The 14019-nt window shown below is 34.2% G+C and overlaps 1 protein-coding gene across 1 annotated transcript; it reads right to left on the minus strand.

The window, feature by feature from the left end:
• Positions 1–2907: 2907 nt before the first annotated feature.
• LOC131930772 (mis18-binding protein 1) lies at positions 2908–13400 on the minus strand. Its single transcript, XM_059287389.1, has 14 exons — positions 13115–13400; positions 10956–11137; positions 10653–10824; positions 9899–10488; positions 9631–9758; positions 9430–9523; positions 8166–8281; positions 7455–7669; positions 6245–7329; positions 5680–5846; positions 5293–5441; positions 4778–4962; positions 4264–4348; positions 2908–3705 (listed from the first exon to the last, which is right to left on the minus strand). Exons 1-14 carry the CDS (start codon positions 13271–13273, stop codon positions 3547–3549), a joined length of 3486 nt encoding a protein of 1161 aa, XP_059143372.1. The 5' UTR covers positions 13274–13400; the 3' UTR covers positions 2908–3546.
• Between the last annotated feature and the right edge of the window lie 619 nt (positions 13401–14019).

Below are 14019 nucleotides of genomic sequence, written 5' to 3' on the forward strand. Positions count from 1 at the left end.
GAAATTCATCCCTCATTTAGATTTTATAAAACCAATAAAAATCGATAGGAAAATTTTTACTCTTGTTGAAAAGAGAAAATTTTCGCCCCTCCGAATTTGGGTGTCTCCTGTTCAACCTCAATACGGCACTGTCAATGAGCTATGGCTGGGGTCTCCAAACTTTTCAGTCCGAGGGCCGCATTAAATATCAAATTTCAGTTCGGGGGCCAGTTTCTTCCAGGCATGTCTTTGAATTTTCTTGGCAAAGTTGCGAAGCCATCACCAACAAACGTTTTTTCTGTGGACAAAAAGATCTCCGCGGGCCGGATAAGAGGACCTCGCGGGCCGCATCTGGCCCGCGGGCCGTAGTTTGGAGACCCCTGAGCTATGGGGTCATCCATAAATGAAGTCACGCTTTTTTGACGATTTTTACCTCCCCCCCCCCCCCCTCCCCTCCGTCACACGTCGTCACAAAATTACAGACCCCCCCCCCTCCCCCTAGGAGTGTGACGTCATTTATGGACGACCCCTATGGCCTTACAACAAACTTTCTGTACTCTTGAGATAAACCTTGCCATATCTTTTGTAGCACCCGCCTACCGTCTAGTTTCGGTTTTAATTCTCATTAGTTCGGCAAATAAAGCAATTATACTAATCTACCTTTCACTTCAATTAACTAATATTCAAAACTGGTAACTTTCTGCCCTTAAAAAACTTTTGGATTAAAGCGCAATTTGTAAGCTATTCGGATCACTCTTGCACTCACATGTTGAAGTAAAACATGTTTTTTTCTAGCCTGTTTTTTTTTAAAGATTCAGTGTTTTATTTCCTGAAACTAGTTGATCAACCGAATCGTGTACCAGAAATTAAATGTATAAAATTTTAGGGAGAATCGCTTCATGTTAACAGTTTCCAAGCACAAAGCGACCACAGCTGACCAGGGGTGGGACGTTTTGAAGTTTGTTCAAGGGGAACAACTCATTGCTGACTTTTTAAAAAAAGATGGGCCAATAATTTGTCATCTCATCATTCGGCTGTTGTTTGTGTTTTTAACGCTAAAAAGCACCCATTTTATTGTCATAAGCGATCGCTGGTCCGGACTATTTTAGTTTTGGAAGCGTTGGCTTTATTTAGGCCTAAACAATGTCTGGATAGGGGGTGATGGCAGCTGGTATTTATATTTAAGTGTGTGCACGTAATAGATTTTTTTTTTAGTGAAAACCAACAATTAACCAGTAAATTTGGGGTCTCTAAAAAGTGTAAAATGGAATTTATATAGAAAATATATACTTTTAACAGTACCTCCCCCCCCCCATCCCCCTCACCCCCCGTCCGCCGGAGAAAAAAGTCTGGAAGAAACACTGATCGCAACTGCTACTAATATTGTAGGTAAACAAGGAAACGCAAACCTGTGCCAAAGGGAAATAATCGCTTTTTCCCTTGGCGGAACAGGACACGATTTTTTTTTTTTTAAGCGGGATGGTAGTTATGTCTGCATACTGTAAATTATATCAATTATAAATCGAAGCAGTCTTCTTCATAGTATAAAAAAAATGGAATTTTTTTTAGCATTGTCTGTTGTCTGTTGTAATGGACAACTAACATATGTAGTGTACAGGAAAATGTTTTAAAGTGGAGGATTTTTTTTTTTACTACTGACTACAACAGAAGGGAGGTCATAACACTTTAACAAACCAACTGTCAATACAGTTGCAAGAACCTCTCAGAATCAGATCTAAAATATTTGACCTAGAACATGTTCATCTAACCTAGAACTAAAATATTTGACCTACTAGAACTCAAGAATCTTAAAGAATCTCTTCTAGAAGTTAACGGTGCTTAAAGAAATAAAAAAGAACAGTAATATATTTTGAAATAATACTTAAAACATTTTCTTTCACTAATTCCTAATTATCAATAAGTGAGTTGTCATATTTGTCCTGTTCTTTTTGTTAAAATTGTATGTGTGAACAAATTTGTTTTTTCAACTGCACACAATGTATATGATATTTGTCAGATAGATGGGTAATGTCAGTGGCGTAGTGAGGTCGGGTGTCACCCCCCCCCCCGTAAATATATATATATATATATATATATATATATATATATATATGTTTATATATAAATACAGCTTGATGTAGCATGTTTTCTCTATCATTAGCAGGATTTACGTCATGGTGTCAACCCCCCACTTTTGATTTGTGAAATTTTCTCTTAAAACACTATTTAACACTCTAATTAATTACTTAAGTAAGGGGAATTACAATTTTTCTGTATATATTTTGCTATTTTTTGCCATTGGTGTCACCCCCCCTAAATGGTGTCACCTGGTGCAGTCCACACCCCCCTCTCTTGCTACGCCTCTGGGTAATGTGAAGCCAAGATTCATTCAGACACGGATCATAAGTCTTTGGGTGGATCAAAACCAGTTTGAATCTCAACATATAAGTGACACTTGTCTAGCTGACACTCCCTCCTTTATACATCTCCCAACAACCCCCCCCCCCCTCACACAACAGTCACTGACCAGTTGCTTCCCTTGTTACCATTGGTTACTTTGTACAACATAAACATCAACAAACCCAGCCAGACTCAACACTTACAATACATACAATAGTAATGGTATACGCACACAAAGACAGTTTACAGAACATCGTTCCACATACACCGTTCATACATTTCCCATCACCAGAGGTAAAGTAGCTCAAACCTATGGCCAACATTCAACCAGTTGAAAAAACATCTAGTGCACACAGCAGTAAGGGAATATTTACAGCAGGTTTTTATTACATTTCTTCAAATTTAATAATCCTTTGTTATTATATTTCCAAAATCAAATTGTTTTTAAATTACATAGTGTTGGTAGCCTATCACAAGAAAAAATTTATGTAAATGTAAAATAAGAAAACATTCCTTTTTCTGCTTTTGAATAATTCAAAATACATTTTAAATTTTAATACATTTCAATTTAATGAACTATGTTTTATTGTAATATTTCATTAATTTTGATTTTTTTTACAATTTTATTAACTACATTTAATTCATTTGTGAAAGAATTAAAAATACTCCATGTATTTCTTCCCCACCTAGTCACCCCCTTTTCCCTCCCCAAAAATTCATATCCGATAAAATAAAACATATTTACAATGAAAATTAGTTACAAATGTACAGAAATCTACATAACATACAATTTCATTTATATGACTTGTGTCTGCCATCTATAACATTGCCAGAACAATTTACAATAATACAGTTAAACTTGTGTGGTTTATTAGCAAAAAAAAAATAAACCAATGGTGTTGAAAATCATTTTCCATAAAAAAAAAATCAATTGACATTAAAATAAAAATTCCTGCCCACTTTTTCAAACCTGACTGAGATCAAAATAAATGCACTTTCTGGCAAGATGTAATGACATTTGTAAACAACAAAAAGTAGTTATTCATTTTTTTTAAAGTTTAAGTTGAAAAAAAAATTACTTTTCGTTTCAAAACAAGTACATTTAAGTTAATTTAACATAAATATATAAATAAATCTTCTTTGTATATAAAACTAGGATCTAAGTCATTAGTCGTCATCATCCCAATAGTACATGTCTTTATTATCTTCATCATCATCATCATCTGCACCATCAATTAAAATACTTGGGTTAGTGACTGGGGAGAACAGGGATTTCACTGGCAGGACACTCAGTTCTAGATTATCCTTGAACTCTTTTTGAACAACCTGAAACAAATAACAGACAACATTTGTTTCATGAAAAGTTTCTGAATTTTCAAACTCTTTTTGAACAACCTGAAACAAATATAAGACAACATTTGTTTCGTGAAAAAATTTCTGAATTTTCAAACTCTTTTTGAACACTGAAACAAATTTTTTTTAAACATATGTTTGATAAAAACATTTCTGAATTTTCAAACACTTTTTGAACACTCTGAATCAATAGATTTTAGAAAAGGGATGTGAACCTTTCACTATCCTAAAATTAGTTAAGTACACTGTGCAGCAAAAAGAAACAGCTCCAACGACTAACCATACTGAAACACTAATGCGCAACAGTTTGTGAATAAAGATTTTTTTAAGCAGCTCATTTTTAAAGCAAATACGTGGTATGGAATAGACTACAAAATGCAACATGAATTATTAAAGACCTAAATGCAAATGAATTATTTGAGATTTAAATGTGACATAACCTATTTGAGACCTGAAATGGCATGAATTATTTGAGACCTGTGCCATAAACCAAAATGTGGCAAGAAAAAATGAGTGCAGTTTGAAACCTACCTCCTGATCCAGACTTTTTGATTTTTTTGTCTTTTTCTTCCTGTCTATGAAATGCTTGATGTAGCGGTCAGCCTGGTTTCTCCTGCTGGAAATTTTAGTTGACAATAATTTTAATAGTTATAAATGAAGGCAGTTTTTGTTCACATAAAACATCTTCAAAATATAAATTTGAAAAAAAAAATGTCACCATTCAAAGCCCACAATTAGCTAAACCTTAAATATATAAATTGGTTGCTCATGATAGTTTCAAAATAAGGGAAATAAGTGTCACAGTATAACAAAATATATTTTAAGCAGTAAAATACTAAAATATGTGCACTAATAACTTATTTATCCGCACTGGCTTTATGGACGTACTGTGCCCCACCTGCCCACCATATTTAAACACTTTAAAGAAAAATGCCCAGTCTATCTGAATATTAAATATGAGACACAAGTGGCTGTTTTATTATATGTGATGTGATTGTAACATTTTCGTAAATGTAAAGCACATGGAACTAAAACAGTGAAATACCTGTTGGCTGAGATGGGTGTTTCATCTATGGCTGCTGAGCTGATGGGTGTTTTCTTGGCTGAAGCCATGGCTGCTCTTATCCTCACCCCTGGTGTTCCTTGTGCTCTTGACCCTGAGACTGGGGTAAAGAAGTTGTGATTTGCGCCAAACACCTCAGAGTCATTTTTGTTGAAGTCTACAGCAGTCTAAAAACATACAATGGTAAATAGTGTAAATTAAAAAAAAAATTAACAGCTTTTTCAATTATGATTTTTTAATAAAAATTTGTGATCTAAACCAAGATCCAAATTGAAAAGAATTGGCACTTTCTACCACACATTAAAACATCCATTTTTGTCGGGAAGTTTTAACAAGAAATCCACCTGTGATGACTATCTAGGTAAGTAAAGCTGGCTGACCATGCCATGGACTCAACAATCTCTTTCTAAGTAGAGATCACAGAAAATCTCAACCCCGTCTACCCAGTAGACCATCAAGTCTTCATATAAATATCACAAAAATAAAAGAAAACTTACAGACAAGAGTTTTTGTCTGGCAACAAAGGGGCTACTTGTGAACAGATCATCCTCGTAGCCTTCGTTCTGTTCATCTAGGAAGGCTCTGATTTCTTGTTTACGTTTTAATGTACCCTTGCCACCTCGGATTGGCTCACCTTTTTGACGACCTGAAAGTTTTGAAATTTGTATTTATTATGCTGAAATCTCTCTCGAAGACATCTCAACATACATAATAATAATAATACAATAGTTCAGTTAAAACTGTCCCTATGTTATAAGATTGTAATTTATAATTTATTTCATGATTGTTTATATTTAATTCAACACAAATAGTTTAATCAAAAACATGTTACACTTCCATGAGGGTTTTTTACAAACAGGTAAATAAAGGTGTCAAGAGCTTACTTGTGCTTTTGGTTCGCTTGGTGGAATGTTTGTTCTGTTTATTTTTCGATTTCTCTTCCAGCCAGAGTTTGTGGAACTGCTGGCATTCGACCTCTGACCTTGTTCCAACTACTTTGGCCACTTTCTGCCAGTAATCTGGCAGGTCACTGGTAATAGTTTTTAGAGCTCTGGAGATACACAAGGCAAACTAGAGATTTCACACAATTTGATAATTGAAGCATACAGTTACACTTGACTAAATTAAGATTTCACACAATTTGATGATGGAAATGTAAAACTGCACTAAGTTACACACAGTGTACACACATTTTAATGTAGGTAAAACCAGTAGACGGGAAATTAATTTTTTAATACACAAATATAAATATGTATATATTCATATTGCATAATAATTTGAAGAATGTTTGTTGCAGTTATCAGTCATTAAGAAGCAAACAAATAAACTAAGAAAGATCAAAGTCATTCATTTTGTAAACAACATTAAAAAAAAAAGAATTGTATAAATAATTAAATTTGTAACAAAAGATAAAGATGTAAGTTTGATAATTTAGGAGAAGAAACTTACTTGAAAAAGACCTCTTCTTCATGAGGACTCCACTTCTCACCATTGCTATCATCTATTTCATTACTGATCTTGGTTTTTTTAGATTTCTCACAATCTGATGTTGTTGTATCTGCTAATTTCCTCTTTTTTGATTTTGTGTCCACGTTTGCTTTTTTCGTATAAGACCGCTTCTGTTTTTCCTTAGAAGGCACAGCTGTTTGAGCGACTAGGTGTGAGGGGCTCACTGAAGATTTCTGCTGTTTGGCGACGGATTTAGAGGTAGGAGCAGCACTTGTTTTGGGTGCTGATATGGCTTTATTGTTCGTACGGAAAGTGTCATTGGTTTTAGAACCAGAGGTGTCACTGACTTTAGAAAAAGTGGTGTCACACACTTGAGGAGTAGGGGTATCACTCACAGATGCACTTTCTGATCCGCTTCCCTTCTTTTTATTTTTCACTGTTTTAGTCTTTTTTTGCCCCTTTTTAACTTTAAGTTTAGGATCAGACACCTCAAAATCTGATGAAAGTGAATCATTGAGATCAGTATTGCATAAACTGGAGTCTGGTGGACTTGTTTTTGTTCTATTTTTCTGTTTACTGCTGCTTTTCTGTTTGGTTTCCGAAATGTTAATTTCGTCTTGTTTATGTTTACCCTGCCGAGTCCTGGTTAACAAGTTATTTGCCGGCTTCTCATTCAAGTCATCAAACTCTGACAGCTTGGCTTTTTTCCTGCCAGGCTTGCGGAGACTGGTTGTTTTCTTTGGGCTGACCGTTTCAAAATCGGTCATCTGAACAATTTTACGTTTGCGAGTTGACCTGAGTAGGCCAGGAGTCTGAGTAGCAGATGGATCTTGAGTAGAACTCTGATCTTTTTCATCAGCTTTAGAGTCAACAACATCAGATATTTTTCCAGTTTTAGTTAGTTTTGTGTATGTGTTGTCAAAATTCTTGTTCTCTTTTGTGTCTTTATCTGATTTTTTTTCGCCAGCTGTGTCATCCAAGCCTGACTTTTTTGCTGTTTTAGGTTTTTTACTGCTGTTACTTGCAGCAAGCTGGGTTATGTTGGGAGAAAGAACTCCCCTGGACAAGAACAGCTTCTGATCTTTCTGATGATTAAACAAAAAGCACCTTTCAGAATTTAAAAAAAAAATTAATTTAGCCAAATACTTATTAAAAGCAACTCATTAATTAAACAGAAAACATTTTTTTTTAAAAACAAAAAAGAAATTACCACAGGCAGGTTCATGACATGGTTAGTGTATTGGGTAAGAGTTTCTTTAGCTACTTCTGTCTCAAAGCTGACTTGGATTTTGTCCGAGCCTGGCGCCCTTGAGTAATGCTGACCAACCCACCTGGCCAGGGGTGGGAGGGACATGCGCCCACTTCTTGTGATGGTCACGTTGTTGGCGTGGATCTCCTGTTGGATCAATCCACCTGGTGTCCAGACTACAACAAGGACAAACTTACATCATCAATTTTTTTTTACAGTCAAATCCTCCACACAGATGAAACACAATGAAAAATTTAACACAATCCTTCCTCAGTAAACCTATGTAAACAAGATGTCATTATCAAAGCCTGTCTTTATATTTTATGATGGGAATAAAAGGTTTTGTGATTGCTGAGGAAGGGTTTGTATTAAAAATAAAACCATATTTGTCTCATCTAAATTGTAACACATTTTTAATAATTAGACAAATCTAGGAGTCTTAGATTAGACTATGCCAAGTAAAATATTCTAAAATAGGTGCTTTGAATAGTAAATAAAGGTACTTGATATGTAATTTTTTCCTATACAAATCTAACAACCAAATAAACCAATTCAAAAAGAATTATGATTACACATGGTTAAAAATATTACAGCTCAAGATGTTTTAAGTAATTTATAAAACGCATAAAAATTAGCTTTCACCTAAACTCAAAAAATACTTCAAATACTTACTTGAGCTTGTGGTGGTATTGGGATCCTCTTTTTTCTCCTGTGGTGCTTTCAGCTTTGGTTTTCTCCCTCTTTTAGCCTTGACCCTCTTTGGGGTCTCATTCTCAATGATGGAGATGCTAAAATGATATTCATTTGTACAGTAAGAAAAGTTTACCTTGTAAGATAAAATAATAAATGTCACATGATGTAGTAACTGTTCAGTGTTCTTATCAGAATGTAGAACAGTGGTTCTTAACCTTTTTAAAAGTACAGAGCGCCTTCAGTTTCAAATTGGCATTTACCTTACACTTCTATCGCCCACACTGACAAAAACTGATAGTGAATCATCTAAGTCAGGTGTGGGTCTTAAGGGGGGAACGGTAGTGAAAACACATTTTCTCACAAATTATAAGATACATGCTTGTTTGAAATTGTATTAACTTTAAAATACTTTAAACATTATAACACTGTATTTATTTTGGCCAATTTATACATTTATTGCGAAATTTGGGGTCAAATTGAACAATTTTTTATGTACTCAGTAGAAACAAAATAACTAATAAAATAGATAAAAACAATGCAATGTAACTTTGCACATTCCTAGTAGACATGACAAAGGACGGTTTGTTAAAGGGAAATTTTGATATCTTACAAAATGAATTTTTTGTGAAATTTTTAAAATGAATTTTTAAAAATTCGAATGATCTTCTTTGAAAACAATACTAAAACTTGCACAACTTTTTTAACAATTGAAGTATGGCCAAACCCCTTTGCATGTTTATAGATACATATGTTTGTTACATACTGTGGCCATTTCATGTATTTCTAATAGGCACATTTTGAGTTAAATTGTTTCCCCCGAGTTCTATAGAGTAAAATTTACAAAACTGAGAAAACTCAAAATGAAGCTTTATTGTGTAAATATTTTATCATATAAATGTATTTATTAGCAAAATAATGAATAGCCTTGATAAATAACCACTTTTCCGATAATATTATTGGGGGAAACAGTAGCTTACATCACTTACAAAAAAAAATAAAAAAAATAAAGTTCGATGTCAACCTTCACTAGATATCAAAATCACCAAAAAATAAGATATACAAAAATGATTTTAGTTGAAAAATTTGAAATTTTTCAAGAAAGTTGACTACCGGTCCCCCCTTAACTCTGCAGAAACCTGAGACTAACTTTCTTAATCCTTTGGGTTTGATCAAACCCAGGTTAAGAACCACTGATCTAGAGGCAAATCTAAAGTATTATATTTCATGATAGCCATATATTTACCTTTCTTCTAGATCTGCGTAATATTCTTTGATTAATTCCTTCCAGTTTGGAGGAAAACCTTTAGAAAATGCCTTGGCAATACTTTCTGGGAAACCTTTAGATAGATTAAAATTTCTACAATGGTACCTTTTTTATTACATTCCCTAACCTTAAGTGAATGAACAAAGCACACACAGAGTAAACAAACATTAGAGGTCATACCATTATCTATAGTGCAGAGTTTGTTGATCTTTCCTTTCAGTTTGTATACAGAACCTGAAACTGTGACCACAACTTTGGCTGTCTTGGCCTCTGCAATGGCGGTGCTATGCCAGAAGTCTTCTCTCCCCCTGAAGATAAACATGTGTTATATTAATTTCAAGTGATTGAATTTAAAATTAGTGGTATAACAAAACAAGTCTATATAACAAAACAACAGTTATATTTTTAAAAAGGAAATTAGTGACAAAGGAAAAAAATAGAAAATTACAGTTTTTGGCCCTCAACACATAATCCACGGCAGACAGGTAAAGGCCTTATGATCCAATCCCTTAAAACAATTTCTTGGATCGATATTGTGGTATCTTCTTTAGTTTTCAACTTAGAAGAGTTGTCTTCCCTGGTTTTTAACTTAGAAGAGTTGCTTTCTTTGGATTCTAACACAGAAGAATTGTTCTCTCTGGTTTTTAACTTTGAAGAGTTGTCTTCTTTGGATTTTGCCATAGAAAAGTTGTCTTCTTTGGTTTTTAATTTAGAAGTGTTGCCTTCTCTGGTTTTTAACTTTGAAGAGTTGTCTTCTTTGGATTTTGCCATAGAAAAGTTATCTTCTTTGGTTTTTAATTTAGAAGTGTTGCCTTCTCTGGTTTTTAACTCAGATGAGTTGTCTTCTTTTGATTTTAACTTAGAAGAGTTCTCTTCTCTGGTGTTTAGCTTAGAAGCTTTGTCTTCTCTGGTGTTTAACTTAGAAGTTTTGTCTTCTCTGGTGTTTAACTTAGAAGCATTGTCTTCTCTGGTGTTTAACTTAGAAGCACTGTCTTCTCTGGTTTTTAACTTAGAAGCATTGTCTTCTCTGGTTTTTATCTGAGAAAGATAAATTTTAAATTTTTAACATCTGAGCATTTGAATAATTATTTTTTTTAAATTGTGTGTACTTGTAATTGAAATGAATATACTTTTTCTTTACAAGATCAAATCCTTAACCTTTATATAACAGATCTAGAAAAAGTTAGGAAAAAATTTACCACCTGCTTGTTTTTATTATTTTCCTTGTGTTTTACTGTTTTCAAAATGGGCGTTTCTTTAGGTTTGTCCTCATCTTTGGCAGATTCATTTTTCAGGTTCCTAGGGGATTTTCTGACGCCAGCTTTGGTTACAACAGATACATCATTTTTTACTTCGGTTTCTTTTTCTCTATTGCTTCATGAAGTAGAAAAAACAAATAATTTAATTTGTTTTGAAATAAAAAATTCTAAACTTTGAGTGCGATATCAATTCACATGAATGAAACATCTTTATCATAGCTGAACGGGTGGGAATTGAAAACTTACATCGTAAGGGGTGAAGGTAATATTTGGCCGGCTGTTCCACTTTTGGTTGTTCCGTTTTTAAGACCAGCAGCACGCATTTTGAGGGCCTGCATCATTGTGTGAGTGTTTTCAATCCGGAGGTTTCTGTCTACCGCATCAGCATCCCATGACTGATTAAGCTGATCTGGTGGGGTGAAGTGGATCTGGGTACAAAGAAAGGATTTTTAAATTTAAAAAAAAAAAAAAATAGATTGAGTTCATGTCTGTAACTCTCAAAGGGGAACAACTAAAGAATACCAAACACAAAACAAGCCACAAAGTGTGACAGGGGGGGGAAAGGAAAACAATAAATGAATTTTAAGATTTGAAAAACTTATTTCTTTCTGTAGACTCATCAACATTTTCTTTTTAAAATAAAAATTATGAATTTGGAAGTTTTACTAAAGTGCAATTGTTCTGTGGCTTCAGGCCATTTTAAATTTAAATAGTTATATATAACTAATCTCTAGGTGAAATTAGTTAAATACTACTTATGGTCAACTTACATTTTTTTTTTAAAAAGTTAACCAGCAGCCTGAGCCCCCCCCCCCCCCCCCCCCCCACTTAGCTATGACATAACATTATTGATTTGATTATAATCATTCCTGCCTTGCTATGTTCTAGGCTATATGATGAACAACAAATGCTGAAGGCTTTGTATGTAATATAAAATATAAGTTAAGAGTTAAGCTCTAGATCTACCTAGTAAAAGTGCTAGTTACTTCTTAGTACTGGATCTGTATCTAGTAGATCTACTATCTAGATCTAGAACTTAGCGTGTTAGTCATGATTTTATTGTATTTTTCTCCCTACAGGTTATTTAAGGCATAATTTAAATCTACAATTCAAATGCAAATACTAAAAAGAACGTTCAGAAGCTAGATTGTCCACATTATCAATTAGTAGATCTAGTATTTGATGATATTGTAAGTAGACTAGGAAACGGGTGCCAAAGGGAGATTGTTGCTTTTCCCTGGTCTTTTTTTAAATTTGATTTATTACTTTTCTTTATTAATTTTTTTTTTTAAACTGAACAAATTTTGATGAAAACTGGATGGCAGAACAGGACACAATTTGTTGTAAAAAAAGCGGAACAATGCCGTTTTTGTCGGAATGGTAGACATGTCTGCATGTACCTGATGTACTATGGAATTTTAACCAGTAATTCTTCTAGAAAAAAAATACTGACGGTTCATGGGGCAAGTAAAGTAGAGTTCACCTGTTTCTGTGATATCTGCATATGAAAGGGTAGTGTGGTCAGCTCTACCCTCAGCCACCTTTACTTTCACTAACATAATTCAGGTACCCATCAGAGCTGGGTGGACTTAGTTACATTATTTGGACTTGATACAGGATTGCAACTCAAGATTTTAAGGTTAGCATTCAACCACCCTGTCCCAAATGACTGATTATTGGATTTAAATCTAGCAGTGGTCTAGGGGTAGAGAGCTAGACTGCTAACCCGTAAGTCTCGAGTTCGAATCAGAGGACCCCTGGTCCACTCTGGTGGGTACCTAACTCAGGTTAGGGAAAGTAAAGGCGGCTGGGCATAGTGCTGACCACACTATATCTTTATATGCTAAGTTCACAGAAACAAAAAGTGAACTCTACTTCACATGACCTATAGACCGTCAGGTTTGAAAGGGAACTTCACTTACTTTTTACTATCCAAACTAATCGCCTAGAAATAATTAAAACAATTTTTTTTAAAAAGATTAAAATGAGCATGCTTTTTTAACTGATAAGGCCGTTATTTTTTAATCTTTCTACTAAAAAACTTTAAAACTCAGCTGCTGAGGATTTTATTACTTTCATGCCCTTATTCCCAGTCAACTGCCAAAAATTGACAACGGTATGTGAGAATAGTCCAGATGGATCTTTGTCTATTCACAGTCAACCGGGAATAGGCCAGATATTGCAGATAAACTGAGATATACCTATTCACAGCCAACTCACTGACTCAGCGACTGTGAAAAGGGCTGACCTTCATTAAAAAATATTTTTTTTATTTTGATCATGAATCACATCTACTAAATTCTGAGTACTACAAGAATATTTAAGTAGATATACATTTAAAGTTGAATAATATATCTAAATCCACATTTCTTATAGCATGTGTGTTAATAAATAATTAGATCTACCTTTGAAGTTGTTGTTAAGAAATGTCTGAACTCATTTTGAAACCCAACTCCAAAGTACGGCCGAGGAATAGGGCTGACGGAGGAAAAAAGGCGATCAAATGCTAGGGAAATATCTTGATTAGTTGAGCAGTTACTAGATCTATGGTTTGGCGACGACATTGAGCTACTTTACAAAATTAATTTAACGTTTGGATAAAGTTAAATTTGTAGTCGTTTCATTTCGTAAATCCAGGGTGTCTTATTATTGTTGATAAAATTAAAACAAGCGCCATCTTCCTCTCTTACGAACAACTTTACTTCCTGTTGCGCAAATACGTCAAAATACATTTTACACTAAATCGCATATCTCTGTTTCAAACAGTTCGAGAGGCATAACTGCTATTTCAAATAGCCCCCCCCCCCCCCTCCTAAATGCCTTTTATTTTAATTCTCTATTTTTAGGCCCGAGTGTCAAAGCATTTTATTTTTAAGACATGTATAGAAATATTAAGATAATGGAAAAGTAAAACTTTACTAAAGTACAAGCTAATTAAAAATTTAAATAATTAGGCCTTGGCCATACTTAAATATTGAAATTAAAACTTCATCAAAAGGGGTCATCCATAAATGACGTCACGCTTTTTTGACGATTTTTACCTTCCCCCCCCCCCCACCCTCCTCTCTGTCACACATCGTCACAAAAAGCCATACCCCCCCCCCCCCCTAAAATGTCGTCACACTTCAGCCTACAACCCCCCTCAAAATTGAAGTTTTCTTAAAACATCGATATTTTTCCAAAATCGTTTCTGAACTCTGTCGAAATAGAGTATTTTAATCAATTCTTATTGCAATTTATTAAAACCGTTTTCTAAAACGCGAAATAACGTCTAAAATTCAGTTTTCTAACATGGCTTTTTTATATTGCA

This window comes from Physella acuta, unplaced genomic scaffold, assembly GCF_028476545.2.
Source record: "Physella acuta isolate Inbredline_101_S28 unplaced genomic scaffold, ASM2847654v3 ptg001842l, whole genome shotgun sequence".
In the NCBI taxonomy this organism is placed as follows: domain Eukaryota; kingdom Metazoa; phylum Mollusca; class Gastropoda; family Physidae; genus Physella; species Physella acuta.

Bases quoted from the DNA above. Each gene is read 5' to 3' on its own strand.
- LOC131930772 (XM_059287389.1), bottom strand. From the start codon at position 13,273: ATGTCGTCGCCAAACCATAGATCTAGTAACTGCTCAACTAATCAAGAT. The intron at 9,524-9,630 runs GTATGACCTCTA...ATCTATCTAAAG, and splicing joins ACTCTGCACTATAGATAATG to GTTTCCCAGAAAGTATTGCC. The intron at 8,282-9,429 runs GTAAATATATGG...ATATCATTTTAG, and splicing joins TACGCAGATCTAGAAGAAAG to CATCTCCATCATTGAGAATG.